At 51.0% G+C, this 21,279-nt stretch overlaps 1 protein-coding gene across 50 annotated transcripts in view; it reads right to left on the reverse strand.

Annotated features, from left to right (window-relative positions):
• Positions 1-2,238: 2,238 nt before the first annotated feature.
• TOP1MT (DNA topoisomerase I mitochondrial) overlaps positions 2,239-21,279 on the reverse strand; it is a 58,460-nt gene continuing 39,419 nt past the window's right edge. For 19 of the 50 annotated variants that reach the window (XM_073999596.1, XM_073999578.1, XM_073999582.1 and 16 more), the window contains 6 exons: positions 21,106-21,174; positions 20,793-20,907; positions 19,221-19,348; positions 18,948-19,042; positions 13,731-13,896; positions 13,002-13,196 (listed from right to left, as the gene is read on the reverse strand). In XM_073999596.1, the coding sequence (XP_073855697.1) occupies positions 13,101-13,196; positions 13,731-13,896; positions 18,948-19,042; positions 19,221-19,348; positions 20,793-20,907; positions 21,106-21,174 (669 nt within the window). In that variant the 3' untranslated portion in view covers positions 13,002-13,100. Of the gene's footprint in view, positions 2,838-13,001; positions 13,197-13,730; positions 14,558-18,947; positions 19,043-19,220; positions 19,469-20,792; positions 20,908-21,105; positions 21,175-21,279 lie in introns of those variants that run through there. The other 31 variants (XM_073999606.1, XM_073999607.1, XM_073999602.1 and 28 more) reach the window with 7 other exon arrangements.

Raw genomic sequence — 21,279 nt, forward strand, 5'->3', positions numbered from 1 at the left:
AGACCCCAGTCTGTAGCACTTCTGTGACACAGTCAACGGCATGTTGCCAAGGGACCTCGTTTGGGGGCAGAGTCTGTGTCTTTTTTAGGGCCCCATTTTCCCTGGGAGTGACATTATTACCCTTTTTTCCCCCTCAGATTTTGGCTCTGCCCTTGGTGTCTCTCCTCTGTGTTTTGAGGTGTCCGACAGCCTGTATTTCTCTGTGTTTTGAGGTGTCTGACAGCCTGTATTTGAGGCTAAACAGCTGTCTCAGTTGCTCACTGCCTGTAGAAGGAGGGAACCCAAAGGCTTCATTTTCAACTGTCTCCGTCTCTTTTCATTTAAACTGATACAGCGCCCCTAAAAATCCTGTGGGTTTCTGGCCAGGCACGGTGGCTCACGCCCGTATCCCAGCACTTTGTGAGGCCGAGGCGGGCGGATCACGAGGTCAAGAGATTGAGACCATCCTGGCCAACATGGTGAAACCCCGTCTCTATTAAAATTACAAAATTTGGCTGGGTGTGGTGGTGGGCACCTGTAGTCCCAGCTACTCAGGAGGCTGAGGCAGGAGAATTGCTTGAACCCAGGAGGCAGAGTCTGCAGTGAGCCAAGATCGTGCCATTGCCCTCTAGCGTGGCGAAACAGCGAGATTCCATCTCAAAAAAAAAAAAAATAAATCTTGTGGGAGTCTTAGATTATGTTCTCCACTAGACAAAAAATTGACTTAAACATTTGTCAGTGTTTTATCTGTTTTGTATGATGTGTTAGTATGTTGTGGGAAAACATCCTTTAGCATCTTAGAAACGCTTTTGTCTAGCTGAGAGGGTTTGTACTATATACTATCTTCTATCTTTTTATTATTTATTTTTTTAAGAGACAAGGTCTTGCTCTGTTACTTAGGCTAGAGTGCAGTGGTGCAGCCAGTTCACAGCAGCCTTGAACTCCTGGCCTCCCACCTCAGCCTCCCAAAGGGCAGGGATGACAGGTGTGAGCCACCACACCCAGCCCCAAGATAGTAAACCTTTCTGGGGCCTTAACAATGGATATGGCCACAACCTTGATTTTATCTTTATCCTGAGGCCACTTATGACTTGAATATTTTTGGGCAGTGGTGATGCACCCTGTAGTCCCAGCTGGTCAGGATGCTGAGGCAGGAGGATCCCTTGAGCAATGTAGGGAGAACCTTGTCTCTAAAACACAAAAAGCAAATTTAAAACAATTTTTAAAAGACAATGCTTTGCTGACTGCAGAGACAACACGTGAGATGGTTTTGTTTCCCAAACCAGGTCAGGCCCCGGCTGTTTCCTCCAGATTCTGCCTGCAAACTAGACGATCCCTCCTTTCGTGCATTTCACCCTCACAGGCCTCACCAGTGCCACGAGGAGCGTTCGCTGAAATTTTTGCCACTCTGTCTGGAGCTCTGCTTAGCCGGATCCATTTTCTAATTTCCCAGTTACTGAAGGCAATTTTTTTTTTTTTCGAGACAAAGTCTCACTCTGTTGCCCAGGCTGGAGTGCAGTGGCGCTATCTTGGCTCACTGCAAGCTCCGCCTCCCGGGTTCACTCCATTTTCCTGCCTCAGCCTCCCGAGTAGCTGGGACTACAGGTGCCCGCCACCACGCCTGGCTAATTTTTTGTTTTTTAGTAGAGATGGGAGTTTTACCATCTTAGCCAGGATGGTCTCGATCTCCTGACCTCGTGATCCACCCGCCTCGGCCTCCCAAAGTGCTGGGATTACAGGCATGAGCCACCGCGCCCGGCTTTTTTTTTTTTTTTTTTTTTTTTTAGACAGAGTCTGGTTCTGTTTCCCAGGCTGGAGTGCAGTGGCACGATCTCGGCTCACTGCAGCCTCCACCTCCCGGGTTCAAGTGATTCTCCTGCCTCAGCCTCCTAAGCAGCTGGGATTACAGGCGCGCACCACCATGCCCAGCTAATTTTTGTATTTTTAGTAGAGACAGGGTTTTGCCGTGTTGGCCAGGCTGGTCTTGAACTCCTGACCTCAGGTGAACCACCCACCTTGGCCTTTCAAAGTGCTGGGATTAGAGGCACGGGCCACAGCGCCCGCCCAAAGGCAGTTTTTTTTCACCCAATTTTTTCACTACTACCTAATCATGGTTTCCCCCAGGCTCTGCTAACAGTCTCCTCCTGTGTTTCCGGCCTCCAGCCCCAGACTGCACCATCAGCGCACTGCGTCTTAGGTGTTGGTTCTGCCAGCACCTGTCTTAGATGAGGCTGCTGTGTCAAAATTCCACAGACCAACTGGCTTCATAGCAGACATTTATTTCTCCCAGCTCTGCAGGCTGGGAGTCCAGCCTCCAGGTGCCACAGACCCAGTTCCTGGGGAGGGACCGCCCCTGGCTTATTTACAGCAGCCTCTTGCTCATGTGGCCGTCCCCATGCCTGCTCCTGGAGAGGAGGCTCCGGTGTCTCCTCCCATGAGGATGCTCATCTCATCGTGACGATCCCCCAGGATCTTCTCTAACCTGCTCCCCTCCCAAAGGCCCCACCTCCAACACCGTCTTACTGGGGGTTAGGACTTTCACATGTGAACTGGAGGTGGGAGGCAAATATTCAGTCCATAGCAGCCCCCACTTTGGGACCCAGTGTCTCTATTAGAACTTGCTGGGTAATGGCCCACCCAAACACCTGGTGGCTCAGAACCGCAGGGACACGGTGCTCCTGTGGCTGCAGGTGCGAGGGCCCGAGTCCTGGCCTCCCCGGGACCTGTTCCTTGGCTGTGCTCGGTGGCTCGGGGCTGCTGCGGTCCTGCATCCCCCAGGAGAGCCCTTCTGAGGTCACGGTTGCAGAAGGAAGCCCTTGTGATGCAGGCAGAGAGGAGAAAATCAGTACCTAAAGCATCTGACAGAAAAGGGAAAAAAATCCAAAAGAAACCATTTAGAATAGACTCAAAGGACATAACATACCTGGGACTGCACCTGAGGTGCTCACTTAGGTGATATTTAGGAAAGATGTGTAAGATTTCTACATGTAAACTTAGAGATGGGATGTTATTATTACAAATTTTTCTAAGCCAGGGTCACCCCTGCTGGAGGTAAGTGGTACAATCACAGCTCACTGCAGCCTCAGCCTCCTGGGCTCATCCTCCAGCCTTAGCCCCCGGGGGACTACCGGTGTGCACCACCATGCCCGGCTGTTTGTTTTTTTTTTTCTTCCTTGTTTTGGTAGAGACAGGGTCTCACTATGTTGCCCACGCTGGTGAGATGGAGCGTTACTCGCAGACATGTAAAAACTCAAACAATGGCGGGTGTGCCCATCCGTGAATTGAGCAGGGGGTATCGGGAAGGCGTCGGGGCTCCTGGTTACTGTCAGTCGCCTGCGAGGCCCGAGCAGCAGCCGCTCTGTTCTTGTGATCATGGCTGAGTGGCATCCACAGTGTGAGTCTCCACCCGGCCCGTTAGCCAGCTCCGGCGCAGGGCCTTGTGCGCCCTTTTCCGTCTGGGCAGCAGTGAATGAAGTTGCTCTAAGTCCCTCCCTGCTCTTGGTGCACTTCAGAGCGGGCTCACCAGGCCACAGGGTAACAGGAGAGGCTGAGTGTGCGGCATCCTCCGTCACAGAAACGCGTCTCGCACCAGCACACACAGCTGGCTTTCCCACTACTGTTGCCCGTCGATGGCACCACCCAGCTTTTCTCTGCCTGAGGGTGGTATCTGTCCACCTGGGGTTTCTACTCTGCATGTTTCATCTTTTCTTTTCCTTGAGATGGGGTTTCACTCATTGCCCAGGCTGGAGGATAATGCCATAATCTCAGCTCACTGCAACCTCCGCCTCCCGGGTTCAAATGATTCCCCTGCCTCAGCCTCCTGAGCAGCTGGGATTACAGGCGCACGCCACCACGCCTGGCTTATTTCTGTATTTTCAGTAGAGACAGGAATTCACCACGTTGGCCAGGCTGGTCTTGAACCCCTGACCTTAAGTGATCCACTTGCCTCAGCCTCACAAAGTGCTGGAATTACAGGCGTGAGCCACCACACCCGGCCATGTTTTCTCTTTTATCCAGGTAGTCTGTGACTATCCAAACGAGGCTCTGACAGTCTGCAGAGATCGTGTCAGTCTGAAGAGAGCTGGGTTAAAGGCAGGTTGTTCGGGGTGAGAAGGGGACAGTGAGGCAGCGGGTGGTTGCAGTCTCACGTCTCAGAAGGATGCGCTGAGCAGGCCCAGGGTTTTGGGCAAGTGAGGTCCACAGCCCTCTAATGAGTACCTTTAGAGGCCACTAGCCTGCAAGTTCTGACGACGGGGACCGCCTTAGGGGCATCTCCCTGGAGCTCCCACTCACCCCCATGCCCCTCACCCTGCTGTGTCCTGAGCTGTGGGTTGGGAGATGTTTCTGGACGGGACCAGACGCCGCAACCTGGAGAGCCAGCTCTGGGCTCGGAATTGCTGGGCTTAACGTCCAGGCATGAAGTCAGCTCCTTGTGTGTCCTCATCTGTACAGTGATGGGAGGGCCCATCTCCACCGTCTCCTGCGAGGACAGACTCTGAGGTGATGTGGGTCGGGCCTGCACCCTCCGTGGCTTCCTTTCTGGAGTCTGGGCCTCCACGGCCAGTGCCTTCATTTTCTGTGGAGCTGTTCAATGTCTGGGCACAGAAGCGCCTCTCTGGGAGCACAGGTGGGGACATGAGAGCGTCAGGGCCCCTGGAGTTGTTCTGTCACAGGTCCCGGGAGGAGCTGGACCGGCTGCCTGAGCCCCTTGGGGCAGCGGCCTCCCAGCCAGTAAGCGCAGTGCGAGAGGCTCGGGCCTGGAGCACCGAGGGCCCCACAGCAGGAGGGGTGGGGGTGCAGCCTCCAGGGCGTTGGGGTCCTCTCGGCTGACCAGGGGCCTCACACAGGGGGCTGCCAGCTGCCTCATGGGGTGGGTGGGAGCCCCAGTGTGAGGGAGACAGCTGCAGAGGCAGCCCCGAAAGCAAAGCGTGGAGCAGATGGCAGAGGGTCCCACTTGGCAGAGGAGAGGGCAGCAGAGGGTCCTGCGTTGTGGGTGGCAAGCTGCCCAGGTGCTGAGGCAAGAGACCGAGGGCACAAGCTGTTCCAGTGTAATAAAGAAAATAGGCCGGGCGCGGTGGCTCAAGCCTGTAATCCCAGCACTTTGGGAGGCCGAGATGGGCGGATCACGAGGTCAGGAGATCGAGACCATCCTGGCTAACAAGGTGAAACCCCATCTCTACTAAAAAAATACAAAAAACTAGCCGGGCGAGGTGGCGGCGTCTGTAGTCCCAGCTACTCGGGAGGCTGAGGCAGGAGAATGGCGTAAACCTGGGAGGCAGAGCTTGCAGTGAGCTGAGATCCAACCACTGCACTCCAGCCTGGGCAGCAGAGCGAGACTCCGTCTCAGAAAAAAATAAAATAAAATAAAGAAAATATAGGGAAGCTCGAACTGGGCAGAGCCCACCGCAGCTCAAGGGGGCCTGCCTGCCTCTGTAGACTCCACCTCTGGGGACAGAGCATAGCCAAACAAAAGGCAGCAGAAACTTCTGCAGACTTAAATGTCCCTGTCTGACAGCTTTGAAGAGAGCAGTGGTTCTCCCAGGACAGAGTTTGAGATCTGAGAACGGACAGACTGCCTCCTCAAGTGGGTCCCTGATCCCTGAGTAGCCTAACTGGGAGGCCCCCCCAGTAGGGGCAGACTGACGCCTCACACGGCCGGGTACCCCTCTGAGATGAAACGTGGAGAGGAACGATCAGGCAGCCACATTTGCTGTTCAGCAATATTCGCTGTTCTGCAGACTCCGCTGCTGATACCCAGGCAAATAGGGTCTGGAGTGGACCTCCAGCAAACTCCAACAGACCTGCAGCTGAGGGTCCTGACTGTTAGAAGGAAAACTAACAAACAGAAAGGACATCCACACCAAAACCCCATCTGTACATCACCATCATCAAAGATAAAACCACAAAGATGGGGAAAAAACAGAGCAGAAAAGCTGAAAATTCTAAAAATCAGAGTGCCTCTCTCCCTTCAAAGGAATGCAGCTCCTCGCCAGCAACGGAACAAAGCTGGACGGAGAATGACTTTGACAAGTTGAGAGAAGACTTCAGATGATCAAACTTCTCCGAGCTAAAGGAGGAAGTTCGAACCCATCACAAAGAAGCTAAAATCCTTGAAAAAAGATTAGACGAATGTCTAACTAGAATAACCAGTGTAGAGAAGTCCTTAAATGACCTGATGGAGCTGAAAACCATGGCACAAGAACTATGTGACAAATGCACAAGCTTCAGTAGCTGATTTGATAAACTGGAAGAAAGGGTATCAGTGATTGAAGATCAGATGAATGAAATGAAGCGAGAAGTTTAGAGAAAAAAAGAGTGAAAAGAAATGAACAAAGCCTCCAAGAAATATGGGACTATGTGAAAAGACCAAATCTATGTCTGACTGGTGTACCTGAAAGTGATGGGGTAAGAATGGAACCAAGTTGGAGGACACTCTGCAGGATATTATCCAGGAGAACTTCCCCAACCTAGCAAGGCAGGTCAACATTCAAATTCAGGAAATACAGAGAAGGCCACAAAGATACTCCTCAAGAAGAGCAACTCCAAGACACATAATTGTCAGATTCACCAAAGTTGAAATGAAGGAAAAAATGTTAAGGGCAGCCAGAGAGAAAGGTCAGGTTACCCACAAAGGGAAGCCCATCAGACTAACAGCGGATCTCTCGGCAGAAAATCTACAAGCCAGAAGAGAGTGGGGGCCAATATTCAACATTCTTAAAGAAAAGAATTTTCAACCCAGAATTTCATATCCAGCCAAACTAAGCTTCATAAGTGAAGGAGAAATAAAATCCTTTACAGACAAGCAAATGCTGAGAGATTTTGTCACCACCAGGCCTGCCCTACAAGAGCTCCTGAAGGAAGCACTAAACATGGAAAGGAACAACTGGTACTAGCCACTGCAAAATCATGCCAAAATGTAAAGTCCATCGATGCTAGGAAGACACTGCATCAATTAAAGAGCAAAATAACCAGCTAACATCATAATGACAGGATCAAATTCACACATAACAATATTAACCTTAAATGTAAGTGGGCTAAATGTTCCAATTAAAAGACACAGACTGGCAAATTAGATAAAGAGTCAAGACCCATCAGTGTGCTGTATTCAGGAGACCCATCTCATGTGGAGAGACATATGTAGGCTCAAAGTAAAGGGATGGAGGAAGATCAACCAAGCAAATGGAAAACAAAAAAAAAGCAGGGGTTGCAATCCTAGTCTCTGACAAAACAGACTTTAAACCATCAAAGATCAAGAGAGACAAAGAAGGCCATTACATAATGGTAAAGGGATCAATTCAACAGGAAGAGCTAACTATCCTAAATATATATGCACCCAATACAGGAGCACCCAGATTCATAAAGCAAGTCCTTAGAGACCTACAAAGAGACTTAGACTCCAATACAATAATAATGGGAGACTTTAATACCCCACTGTCAACATTAGACAGATCAACAAGACAGAAAGTTAACAAGGATATCCAGGAATTGAACTCATCTCTGCAGCGAGCAGACCTAATAGACATCTACAGAACTCTCCACCCCAAATCAACAGAATATACATCTTCTCAGCACCACATCGCACTTATTCCAAAATTGACCACATAGTTGGAAGTAAAGCACTCCTCAGCAAATGTACAAGAACAGAAATTATAACAAACTGTCTCTCAGACCACAGTGCAATCAAACTAGAACTCAGGACTAAGAAACTCAATCAAAACCGCTCAACTACATGGAAACTGAACAACCTGCTCCTGAATGACTACTGGGTACATAACAAAATGAAGGCAGAAATAAAGATGTTCTTTGAAAGCAATGAGAACCAAGACACAACATACCAGAATCTCTGGGACACATTTAAAGCAGTGTGTAGAGGGAAATTTATAGCACTAAATGCCCACAAGAGAAAGCAGGAATGATCTAAAATTGACACCCTAACATCACAATTAAAAGAACTAGAGAAGCAAGAGCTAGCAGAAGGCAAGAAATAACTAAGATCAGAGCAGAACTGAAGGAGATAGAGACACACAAAAAAAAAACCTTCAAAAAAATCAGTGAATCCAGGTGCTGGTTTTTTGAAAAGATCAACAAAATTGACAGACCACTAGCAAGACTAATAAAGAAGAGAAGAGAGAAGAATCAAATGGACACAATAAAAAATGATAAAGGGGATATCACCACCAATCCCACAGAAATACAAACTACCATCAGAGAATACTATAAACACCTCTATGCAAATAAACTAGAAAATCTAGAAGAAATGGATAAATTCCTGGACACATATACACCCTCCCAAGACTAAACCAGGAAGAAGTTGAATCTCTGAATAGACCAATAGCAGGCTCTGAAATTGAGGCAATAATTAATAGCTTACCAACCAAAAAAAATCCAGGACCAGACGGATTCACAGCCGAATTCTACCAGAAGTACAAGGAGGAGCTAATGCCATTCCTTCTGAAACTACTCCAATCAATAGAAAAAGAGGAAATCCTCCCTAGGTCATTTTATGAGGCCAGCATCATCCTGATAACAAAGCCTGGCAGAGACACAACAAAAAAAGAGAATTTTAGACCAATATCCCTGAGGAGCATTGATGCAAAAATCCTCAATAAAATACTGGCAAACTGGATCCAGCAGCACATCAAAAAGGTTATCCACCATGCTCAAGTGGGCTTCATTCCTGGGATGCAAGGCTGGTTCAACATACACACATCAATAAACATAATCCATCGTATAAACAGAATCAAAGACAAAAACCACATGATTATCTCAATAGATGCAGAAAAGGCCTTTGACAAAATTCAACAGCCCTTCATGCTAAAAACTCTCAATATGTTAGGTATTGATGTGACGTATCTCAAAATAATAAGAGCTATTTATGACAAACCCACAGGCAATATCATACTGAATGGACAAAAACTGGAAGCATTCCCTTTGAAAACTGGCACAAGACAGGGATGCCCTCTCTCACCACTCCTATTCAACATAGTATTAGAAGTTCTGGCCAGGGCAATAAGGCAGGAGAAAGAAATAAAGGGTATTCAATTTGGAAAAGAGGAAGTCAAATTGTCCCTGTTTACAGATGACATGATTGTATATCTTTTTAGATATACAATCGTGTATATCTACATCGTCTCAGCCCAAAATCTCCTTAAGCTGATAAACAACTTCAGCAAAGTCTCAGGATACAAAAATCAATGCGCAAAAATCACAAGCATTCTTATACACCAATAACAGACAAACAGCCAAATCATGAGTGAACTCCCATTCACAAAAGAGAATAAAATACCTAGGAATCCAACTTACAAGGGATGTGAAGGATCTCTTCAAGGAGAACTACAAACCGCTGCTCAATGAAATAAAAGAGGGCACAAACAAATGGAAACACATTCCATGCTCACAGATAGGAAGAATCAATATTGTGAAAATGGCCATACTGCCCAAGGTAATTTATAGATTCAGTGCCATCCCCATCAAGCTACCAATGACTTTCTTCACAGAATTGGAAAAAAACTAAAGTTTATATGGAACCAAAAAAGAGCCCGCATTGCCAAGTCAATCATAAGCCAAAAGAACAAAGCTGGAGGCATCACGCTACCTGACTTCAAACTATACTACAAGGCTACAGTAACCAAAACAACATGATACTGGTACCAAAACAGAGATATAGACCAATGGAACAGAACAGAGCCCTCAGAAATAATACCACACATCTACAACCATCTGATCTTTGACAAACCTGACAAAAACAAGAAATGGGGAAAGGATTCTCTATGTAATAAATGGTGCTGGGAAAACTGGCTAGCCATATGTAGAAAATTGAAACTGGATCCCTTCCATACACCTTATACAAAAATTAATTCAAGATGGATTAAAGACTTAAATGTTAGACCTAAAACCGTGAAAACCCTAGAAGAAAACCTAGGCAATACCATTCAGGACATAGGCATGGGCAAGGACCTCATGTCTAAAACACCAAAAGCAAAGGCAACAAAAGCCAAAATTGACAAATGGGATCTAATTAAACTAACGAGCTTCTGCACAGCAAAAGAAACTACCATCAGAGTGAACAGGCAACCTACAGAATGGGAGAAAATTTTTGCAATCTATTCATCTGACAAAGGGCTAATATCCAGAATCTACAAAGAACTCAAACAAATTTACAAGAAAAACACAACCCTATCAAAAAGTGGGCAAAGAATATGAACAGACACTTCTCAAAAGAAGACATTTATGCAGCCAACAGACACATGAAAACATGCTCATCATCACTATCAGAGAAATGCAAATGAAAACCACAATGAGATACCATCTCACACCAGTTAGAATGGCGATCATTAAAAAGTCAGGAAACAACAGGTGCTGGAGATGATGTGGAGAAACAGGAACACTTTACATTGTTGGTGGGACTGTAAACTAGTTCAACCATTGTGGAAGACAGTGTGGCGATTCCTCAAGGATCTAGAACTAGAAATACCATTTGACCCAGCCATCCCATTACTGGGTATATACCCAAAGTATTATAAATCATGCTGCTATAAAGACACATGCACATGTATGTTTATTGTGGCACTCTTCACGATAGCAAAGACTTGGAACCAACCCAAATGTCCATCAGTGACAGATTGGATTAAGAAAATGTGGCACATATACACCATGGAATACTATGCAGCCATAAAAAAGGATGAGTTCATGTCCTTTGTAGGGACATGGATGAAGCTGGAAACCATCATTCTCAGCAAACTATGGCAAGGACAAAAAACCAAACACCACATGTTCTCACTCATGGGTGGTAACAATGAGATCACTTGGACACAGGAAGGGGAACATCACCGGGGCCTATTGTGGGAAGGGGGGTAAGGGGGAAGGATAGCACTAGGAGATATACCTAATGTAAATGACGAGTTAATGGGTGCAGCACACCAACATGGCACATGTATACATATGTAACAAACCTGCACGTTGTGCACATGTACCCTAGAACTTAAAGAATAATTTTAAAAAATTAAAAAAGAATAAGAAATTATGCTAGAAATATAGATATATGAATATTATTAATCATCAATTTGTAGCATTACTCTTTATTCCAATATAATAATAATCCTTGCTCTACAATCATAACCCAGGAAAAACCAGGCCATACAGAGAGAGGAGCTGAAGGGGCACCGTGAGCAGTGACCAGAAGTGTGAGCCTCTGTCATGCCCGGACATGGCCACTAGAGGGCTCCTTGGTCTAGCGGCAGCGCCAGTGCCTGGGAAGGCGCCCGTTACTTAGCAGACCATGGTCTAGCGGCAGCGCCAGTGCCTGGGAAGGCGCCCGTTACTTAGCAGACCATGGTCTAGCGGCAGCGCCAGTGCCTGGGAAGGCGCCCGTTACTTAGCAGACCATGGTCTAGCGGCAGCGCCAGTGCCTGGGAAGGCGCCCCTTACTTAGCAGACCATGGTCTAGCGGCGGCGCCAGTGCCTGGGAAGGCGCCCGTTACTTAGCAGACCATGGTCTAGCGGCGGCGCCAGTGCCTGGGAAGGCGCCCGTTACTTAGCAGACCGAGAAAGGGAGTCTCCCTTTCCCAGGGGAGTTAGAGAAGACTCTACTCCTCCACCTCTTGTGGAAGCCGCAGCCTCCGGAGGCCTAACTCTCCCCGTGATGCTGTGCTTCAGCGGTCACGCTCCTGTTTCGCTTTCATGTTCCGCCCTGTACACCTGGTCTGCCTTCTAGATAGCCATAGCAGAATTAGTGAACGTACTAAAAATCTTTGAAACGCATAGAAGAAATAATGGCATAAGCTGTCCTCTCTCTGCCTCAGCTGCCAGGTAGGGAAGGGCCCCGTCTGGTGGACACGTGACTTGCATGACCTTACCTATCACTGGAGACGACTCACACTCCTGCCCTTTTGCCTTGTATCCAATAAATCACAGCGCAGCCAGGCATTCGGGGCCACTACCGGTCTCCGCGTCTTGGTGGGAGTGGTCCCCCAGGCCCAGCTGTCTTGTATCTCTGTCTTGTGTATTTATTTCTATGATCTCTCGTCTCTGCACACGGGGAGAAAAACACACAGACCTTGTAGGGCTGGTCCCTACACCGCCTGGCAGAGGAGAGGGCGGCAGAGGCTCCCGCGTGGCAGAGGAGAGAGCGGTAGAGGGTCCTGCGTGGCAGAGGAGAGGGTGGCAGAGGGTGCTGCGTGGCAGAGGAGGGGGCCACAGAGGGTCCTGCGTGGCAGAGGAGAGGGCAGCCGACAGGCAGCTCTGGGAGGATACAGGGTTAGGAAACTGAGGCAGGAGGCCATCATAAGAGCTACGTACAGAGAGTGTGGATGTGATGAAAACTAAACAGGGGCCATTGGGCTTAGTGACCAGGCAGTAACTGTGCCCTTCCTGAGTTCCAGGCACCGAAGAACTTGGTGAAGAGTCCAGGCCCCTGCTGAGAGGGTGGCGCGTGTGCAAATGTGGGATCCTTGCCGAAGGCGCTCAGCCTCAGAGCACACGAAGGTGTATCTCCTCCCCCTCGAGCAGGAACCGGGGTCCAGGCTCGGACGCTGATTGGATGTGACAGCCCAGCGGACTCCGTGCTCGGTCTCCTCCCCCTCGAGCAGGAACCCGGGGTCCAGGCTCGGACGCTGATTGGATGTGACAGCCCAGCGGACTCCGTGCTCGGTCTCCTCCCCCGTCAAGCAGGAACCGGGGTCCAGGCTCGGACGCTGATTGGATGTGACAGCCCAGCGGACTCCGTGCTCGGGGGTGGAGGCAGTGCTTCAAAGGACAGGGCAGGCGTCAGGGACTTTTCTTTCTCTTTGAGATGGGGTCTTGCTCTGTTGCCCAGGCTGGAGTGCAGGGGCACAATCACAGCTCACTGCAGCCTCAGCCTCCACTCAAGTGATCCTTTGGCCTCAGGCCTCTAAAATACCAAGATCCCAGGTGTGAGCCACTGTGCCTGGCCTGGGGACTTTTTCTGTAGTGACACACAAACACTTCACACAACATGGCCTGGGGACTTTTTCTGTAGTGACACACAAACACTTCACACAACATTTTATTGTACAAAATTCCCCAATACTGCTTTAATAGTGAAAAAAAAAAAAAAAAACCACAAAAGAAGTTTCAATACAGACACAGCTCGTCATTAGAATTCAAAGTCTTCTCCTGCCATGGCGAGAGCCCAGGCGAACCTCTCCCGCTGTGTTTTGCTGTAGATCTTCTCCACTGGCACCCTGAATCGCTTGCACCTGTGGGAGGCAGTGTCAGCCCGGGCAAGCGGGCAATTCACCCACCTTGAAGGCCAGGTCAGGGCACTGGGGAAGGGCGAGCGTCCTCCGTGCGGCAGGGACACCAGAGCCGGCTGGGGTAGCTGGGGCCTGCTCCTCTAGGCCTGCCCCACCCCACGCATGCCGCCACCCTGGAGCATCAGTGAGGTGTCAGAGACAACCTGCTGTGGCCCAGGTGTCCACTGAACAAGGCGCCCAGCCACCTTCCACTCCCAGTGGGCAGGCTGAGCTCCACAGGCCCTGCTGATGACGCCGAGTCCCAGGCCACTGTCAGCACCCCCACCTCACCCTGTCCATCCCAACGTTCAGGACAGGGAGAACTGATGACACAGGACGCGGCATCAGGGGTCCCTGTCACAGGGAGGGCCTGCGCTGACCCCAGGGGACACAGGGGACACAGGGGTCAGCAGCAATGCTGGGACTGAACAGAGGCCTCTGGAAAACCCAGGCCCCCCGGAGGCCACAGGTGGGAACTGAGACCCCAGGCACACGTACCAGGCAATGCTGATCCTGGGGTCCAGGTAGTTGAGCTTGGATGTGCTGAGAGCCACCTGCTTGTTCTCCTCCTTGTCCGTGGCCTGCACACTCAGCCACGCCAGCTGCTCCTGCAGCTTCTCCAGGAGCCGCCTCTTCTTCTCCAGGACACTGGCAAGAGAAGAGGCTGCGAGGCCCCGCACTGGACTAGTGCCACGTGAGGAGATCTGCACTTCTCCAGCCCTGCCGCCTTCCCTCCCGGTGCAGCCCCGTCCTTAGCACTGTCGTCAGTCATCACAGCAAAAGACCAGCCAGGATCAAAGGCTGAAGCCCAGCCCCACCCCAGCTGCCAAGTCAGATACGGAGGAGCACCCTGGGCAGAGGGTGAGCAGCTCATCAGGACCTGACTCACAGGAGGGTGAGCAGCCCGTCAGCACCTGACTCAAAGGAGGGTGAGATGCTCGACACAACAGACCGAGGCCAGCCCAAACAGGACGAGGGCAGCGGGACTAGGCCCGAGAAAGCAAACACAAATGCCCTTTCACTTCCGGGAAGCCGCTCAGCCCTCCTTCCCAACCCCTTAGGGAAAGCACATTTCAACAGAGACGCCCCTTCCACATTACTCGTACCCTCCAATGCCACAACATCACCCATGCACGCAACCTTTGACCCCAACTCTTCTAGGAATTTTGGCCACAAACACACTCAAACATGCGTGGAAAGACACTTGCACCTGCAGAAATACGGCCGAGAAGGGGGCAGCCCGCCGAACCGGAAGCACAGGCCCTGGGAAGTGCCTTCCCAGCATGAGCCACATCCCCAAGGGCAGAGGGGCACATGAGGGGCTGCTGTTTATGTGAAAAAAAGGAGGGAAAACAGAGGGAGAGCCAGCATGCACACACAGTCCTTCTGGAAATGCTTAAGAAATTTCGTTTGTCTTTTTTTTTTTTTCTTGAGACAGAGTCTCACTTTGTCACCCAGGCGGGAGTGCAGTGGCACAATCTCGGCTCACTGGAACCTCTGTCTCCCAGGTTCAAGTGATTCTCCTGCCTCCTGAGTAGCTGGGACTACAGGCATGTGCCACCACGCCCGGCTAAGTTTTTGTTTTGTTTTGTTTTGTTTTTGTATTTTTAGTAGAGATGGGGTTTCACCATGTTGGCCATGATGGTCTCAAACTCCCAACCTCAAGTGATCTGCCTGCCTCGGCCTCCCAGAGTGTTGGGATTACAGGCGTGAGCCACCGTGCCTGGCCAGGAAATGCTAAAGAAATTTCACGGCCGGGCGCGGTGGCTCAAGCCTGTAATCCCAGCACTTTGGGAGGCCGAGATGGGCGGATCACGAGGTCAGGAGATCGAGACCATCCTGGCTAACACGGTGAAACCCCCTCTCTACTAAAAAAAATACAAAAAACTAGCCGGGCGAGGTGGCGGGCGCCTGTAGTCCCAGCTACTCGGGAGGCTGAGGCAGGAGAATGTCGTAAACCTGGGAGGCGGAGCTTGCAGTGAGCTGAGATCCAGCCACTGCACTCCAGCCTGGGCGACAGAGTGAGACTCCGTCTCAAAAAAAAAAAAAAAAAAGAAATTTCACAGCAGCTGCCTCTGGGGACAGGTCAGGGGTGGGTCACAGCCTTATTTTTCACTGAATACCCTTTAGTCCAATGGACATTTCCTTCACACATGCCACTATTAAAAACAGACCCCTGCATCTCACGATGCTCGTCCTGAAAAGTTTTACCCTTTAAGAACCACAGCCATGCCAGGAGCAGTGGCTCACACCTGTAATCCCAGCACTTTGGGAGGTCGAGGCGGGCGGATCACGAGGTCAGGAGATTGAGACCATCCTGGCTAACATGGTGAAACTCTGTCCCTACTAAAAATACAAAAATTAGCCAGGCATGGTGGCGTGCACCTATAATCCCAGCTACTCAGGAGGCTGAGGCAGAAGAATTGCTTGAACCCAGGAGGCGGAGGTTGTGGTGAGCCGAGATGGCACCATTGCACTCCAGCCTGGGTAACAGAGCGAGACTCCATCTCAAAAAAAAGAACCACAGCCACAATAATGAGGAATGAATGAAAGAGGGAACATCACAAAGAAAGAAAAAAGATAATATGGGAATACTGTGAATAACTGGGCACCAGCCAGTTAGACACCCTAGACTAAACAAATTCCCAGAAAGATACAAACTACCAGAACTGACTCACGAAGTATAGAAAATATGAGTAGAACTAGAACAAGTGATTGTATCAGTAACTTTAAACTTCTCTCAAAGAAAAGCCCAGGCCTAGATGGTTTCACCAGTGAATTCATTTAACAAACTGACCCTAGCCACACACAGCAGTGCAAGCCTATAGTCTCAGCTATTTGGGAAGCTGAGGTGGAAGGATTGCTTGAGCCCAGGAGTTCAAGACCAGCCTGAGCAACACAGCAAGACTCTCTCTCTTTAAAAAGGCACCAATTTTTCATAAACTTTCATGAAATATTAGATATTATATTAAATATTCAACTCATTACCAGCATTACCTGATACCAAAATCAATGACATCATAAGAAAACTATAGACTAACATGCTCATGAATACAGAAGCAAAAACCTCAACAAAATATCAGCAAACTGAATCCAGCAATGGACAAAAATGATTACACAATAGGATCAAGTAGGATTTATCCCAGGAATGCAAGGATGGTTTCACATCTGATCATCAATTAGTATAATACATCCTATCAATATAAGGAAGGGACAAAAACAAGATCTCAACAGGTGCAGAAAAACCATTTGACAAAATCCAATGCTCTTCATGATTAAAAAAGACCTCAACAAACTAGGAATAGAAGTAAATTTTGTTAACTTGACAAACAGCTTCTGTGAAAAACCTACAGTTAACATGATATTCCGTGATAAAAGCATGAGAATTTTGCCCCCAGTATCAGGAACAAGGCAAGGATGTCCCACTCATGTCCAGTGTACTGGAGATTCCTGCTAGGTCCATAATGCAAAAATATGAAATAAAAGGCATATGATTGGAAAAGAAGTAAAACTATCTCTGTTTGCATACAATATGGCCTTTATAGATACAGTCCTAAGGGCCAGGCACGGTGGCTCATACTTGTTGTTTTTTGTTTTTTTTTTTTGAGACGGAGTCTCGCTGTGTCGCCCCGGCTGGAGTACAGTGGCCGGATCTCAGCTCACTGCAAGCTCTGCCTCCCGGGTTTTTACGCCATTCTCCTGCCTCAGCCTCCCGAGTAGCTGGGACTACAGGCGCCCGCCACCTCGCCCGGCTAGTTTTTTGTATTTTTTAGTAGAGACGGGGTTTCACCGTGTTAGCCAGGATGGTCTCGAACTCCTGACCTCGTGATCCGCCCGTCTCGGCCTCCCAAAGTGCTGGGATTACAGGCTTGAGCCACCGCGCCCGGCCGGCTCATACTTGTAATCTCAGAGCTCTGGGAGGCCAAGGCGGGATTGCTTAAAGCCAGGAGTTCAAGAGTAGCTTGAGCAACATACAAAAATTTTCTTAGTGTAAAAGTTAGCCAGGTGTGGCGGTTCACACCTGTGGTCCCAGCTATTCAGGAGGCTGAGACATCTGGCTGTCCACATACAAGAGGATGACCCTGGGCCCTTCCCTCAGATCACACACAAAAATTAACTCAGAACCAATGACCCAAATGTAAGAGTAAACCTATAAACCTCTTAGGAGAAAACAGAGAAATCTATCTTCATGGCCTTGGGTTAGGTAAAGCCTTCTCGGACATGACACAAAAATAAGCTACAAAAGAAAAAAAAAAAAAACAGATAAACTGGACTCATTCAAATCTTAAAATGTGTCACAGGACACCAACAAGAAAGAACAAAGACATTGCCGGGCATGGTGGCTCATGCCTGTAATCCCAGCACTTTGGGAGGCCGAGGTGGGTGGATCACCTGAGGTCAGGAGTTCAAGACCAGCCTGACCGATATGGTGAAACCCCATCTCTATTGAATTACAAACATTAGCCAGGTGTAGTGGTGTGTGTCTGTAGTCCCAGCTACTCGGGAGGCTGAGGCAGGAGAATTGCTTGAACCCAGGAGGCAGAGGTTGCAGTGAGGCAAGATCGCGCCACTGCACTCTAGCCTCGGCGACAGAGCAAGACTCCATCTCAAAAAAAAAATGGGGGGCGGGGGGTGCTGGGCATGGTGACTCACACCTGTAATCCCAGCACTTTGGGAGGCTGAGGCGGGCAGACTGCCTGAGCTCAGGAGTTCAAGACCAGCCTGGGCAACACGGTGAAAGCCCGTCTCTACTAAAATACAAATAATTAGCTGGGCATGGTAGTGGCGCCTATAATCCCAGCTACTCAGGAGCCTGAGGCAGGAGAATTGCTTCAACCCGGGAGGCAGAGATTGCAGCGAGCCGAGATCACACCATTGCACTCCAGCCTGGGCGACAGAGCAACACTGTGTCTCCAAAGGAAAAGAAAAAAAAGAAAGAACAAAGACAACCCAAGAGTGGGAGAAACATGGACGAGCTCTGCCAGGTCAGTAATAAAGTGACCACCCGAGCAAAACATGGACAGAGGATCTGAGCAGTCATTCTCCAGAGACGATACAGAAACGGGCAACAAGCACCTGCCAAGAGCACCCGCAATCTGACCCACTTCACACCCACTGGGCTCTGATCGACACATGGAAAACTGACCCTACAGTGGCGCCGGGACAGAGGAGTCGGGGCCCTCACGTGCTGCTGGTGAGGAGGGGATGGTGCCGCCGCCCTGGAGAAGAGTCTGGCACCTTCTTCTCATTTCCTGACCCCACAAAGACAATCACAAACCTCAGCGGCCAGGGTCTCCTCCTCCCATGGCTCCGTATGTCCCACTCTTGTCCACAAGGCATAGAGTTTGTATTTTGAAAAATCACAAAGTTGGCCAGGCGCGGTGGCTCAGGCCTGTAATCCCAGCATTTGAGATGCCGAGTCAGGAGGATCACTTGAGGCCAGGAGTTTGACCAGCCTGGCCAACATGGAGAAAACCCGTTTCTACTAAATAAATGAATTAACCGGGCATGGTGGTGCACGCCTGTAATCCCAGCTACTTGGGAGGCTGAGGTAGGAATCACTTGAACCTGGGAGGTTTTTATAAAAATAAAAAAATCACAAAATAACAATTGAAAAGGAAAACAAAACTGGCCTTGGGAAGGCGGGTCCAAAGCTGCCACATCTGGGTTGGGACAGGGCCCCGGGAGACGGCGTCTGAGGTCACGGGTACTCACCTCCTGGACTTGCCATCCCCTTGGGCTTTGTGCTCGGCCCTGGCCTTCCTCAGCTCTGCCCTGGCCTCAGCCACCTGCTCCTTCTTCACCTGGATCTGCAGGGAAAGGGTCCAGACAGGGCTGCCCCTCCCTGTCCCACACCAGCCGCTGCGCCCACACCCTCCCACACCCTCCATGCCCACCACGGCTGGCTCCCCGGCCTGTGCCGAGGCTCCGGGAAGCGGGGAGGGGTCCCTTGAGGGCTGGGCTGGGGGCTCTCCTGGGAGCTGCTACCTTGGTCTGGAGATTCTGCATCGATTTCTCAAACGTGCTGGAGGTCGCTCGCTGATGGTTGCAGAGAATGGCCACGGCTCGGTTGGCTCGGTTGTAGGATAAGATCTTGGCTGCTATGCTGTCCTCGGCTGAGAGGCACGGGCTGTCAGAAGCAGCACCCATGGGGCAGCCACCCTCCCTGTCTGCCCTGAGTCGGACTTACTCAACGCACCACACAGCACAGCCCCTTCCGCTCACACAGGCACCCGCTGGGATGGGGAGAGCGAGGGCCGAGGGTCAGTGACCCTCCGAGGTGGCCCCGAGAGCAGGGCCCAGCGTCTTTAACCACAGCAAGGCCTCAGGTGTGGCCACAGCATAGGTAACACCACCCAGGCCTTCCAAAGCCCTGTAGCAAGAAGGAGGCCCAGCCACCTGGACAGGTGAGTCTGCGGGGCCCTGCCTGTCACAAGTCCCCAGCACCTGGTTTCCCTGGCAACATCCCCTCAAGGTACCATGTTGTCTCCATTTTCCAGTCAGGAACGAGATTCAGAGAACGTAAGCACTGGCCCCAGACACCTGCTGGAGCGGCCACTCCTTCACGCCCCTCCTGCACAGCCCCCCAGCTCTGGAAGTGCGTCCGCAGGGGGCCCAGCACCTTCGTTTCCTCGCCCAGGCCCAGCCTCGGCCCCTACGTCCTCACCCAGAATCTCCTGCCTCCCTCGGTGGAGGGAGCATCTCTGCTGGGGCTCTCGCCTGGATGCCAGCCGGCTCCTTCACATCCCACAGCCCAACGCTGCCCCAGCTCGCAAGGGTGTCCCCAGGGCAGCACAGCACCGGCCTCTGAGGCCCATGGGTGCACACAAAACACAGGCCGAGCGTCAGTGCCCCTGAGTGCCCGGACTCCGTGCCTCCTCCAGGAAGCCCTGCTTGGGGAATGCGGAGGGCACCGGGGTGGGAGGCACCCTCTGGACGAGTCTGTGCGTCTGATCTGCCCGGACATCACGGAACAGCCCGGACATCACCACGGAGCAGCCCGGACATCACCACGGAGCAGCCCGGACATTACCACGGAGCAGCCCGGACATCACGGAGCAGGGGCAGCGCCAAGGGCAGAGGGAGGAGAGGCCCTCGCCGAGCTTGGACGGCCTCCCCAGGTTGATGGCAGGGGACTAAGAGCAGAAGCTCTAAGCTCTAAGAGCAGAAGCTGAGGCAGGGGCTGCGGACAGACGCCCAGAGGTCAGGGTGCTCAGACAGCTGAGGGCGGGAGGGGCAGAACCACCGCAAAGTGCAGAGGCCTCCTGGGCCTTCAAGAAAGAACCCTGAGGAGGAGCTGAGGAACAACCGCCTCAGCAGCAGGGGCTCCCCGCAGGGAGCACATGGCTGGGATGCCTGGGGTCCCGAGGGCCAGCACTTCCCTCCTCCTCCCCAGGACTCCGGCCACCCAGGCCGCCAAGCAGCCAGCCCACAGCCTCAGCCCATGTCCCAAAGAAGCGGCCCCACCCCCAGGCTCACTCAACAAGGGCCAGCAGGGGAGCCCTGCCTGGGGCAGGGGCCACGCTCCCCGGCCTGAGTGTGGGTGTGGGGCCTGCTCACCACGTGTCAGGGCCCGCAGCTGCTCCTGCAGAGTGACGGAGGCGTTGTAGGTCCGGAACACCTTGGCCGTCAGCCCGTCCATCAGCTCGTGGAGGTGTTTGTTCAGGCTGGTCGTCTGGGGAGGAAATGGTCTCTATAATTACGTGGTTTTGTGGGGCCGTCCCAGCCTCCCACGGAAAGGAAAGGGCATTTCAGCCGTCGGGTCAGACCAAACCCTGGGCCTTGCTATGAGAGATGGAGCCAGACTCAGCAGCCACACCCTCTCGCCGGGTCCTGCCACCGCCCACTGCTGAGGAAACACGAGCCGGCTTACGGTGAGCCTGTCGAAGATGTCGTCCTGGGGGTCCTTGTTCTTCATAAAGAGCTGTAAGTTCTTGTACACCTGAAGGAGAAAGAAGGAATTTCAGAGGACAGAAGAAACCCGAATCAAGGGAGGGCATGAAGGGCATCTATGCAGAGCCTGGAAGCCCACGGGAGGCTTCCCTGA

The sequence above is a fragment of the Macaca fascicularis genome, chromosome 8, assembly GCF_037993035.2.
Source record: "Macaca fascicularis isolate 582-1 chromosome 8, T2T-MFA8v1.1".
Classification (NCBI taxonomy): domain Eukaryota; kingdom Metazoa; phylum Chordata; class Mammalia; order Primates; family Cercopithecidae; genus Macaca; species Macaca fascicularis.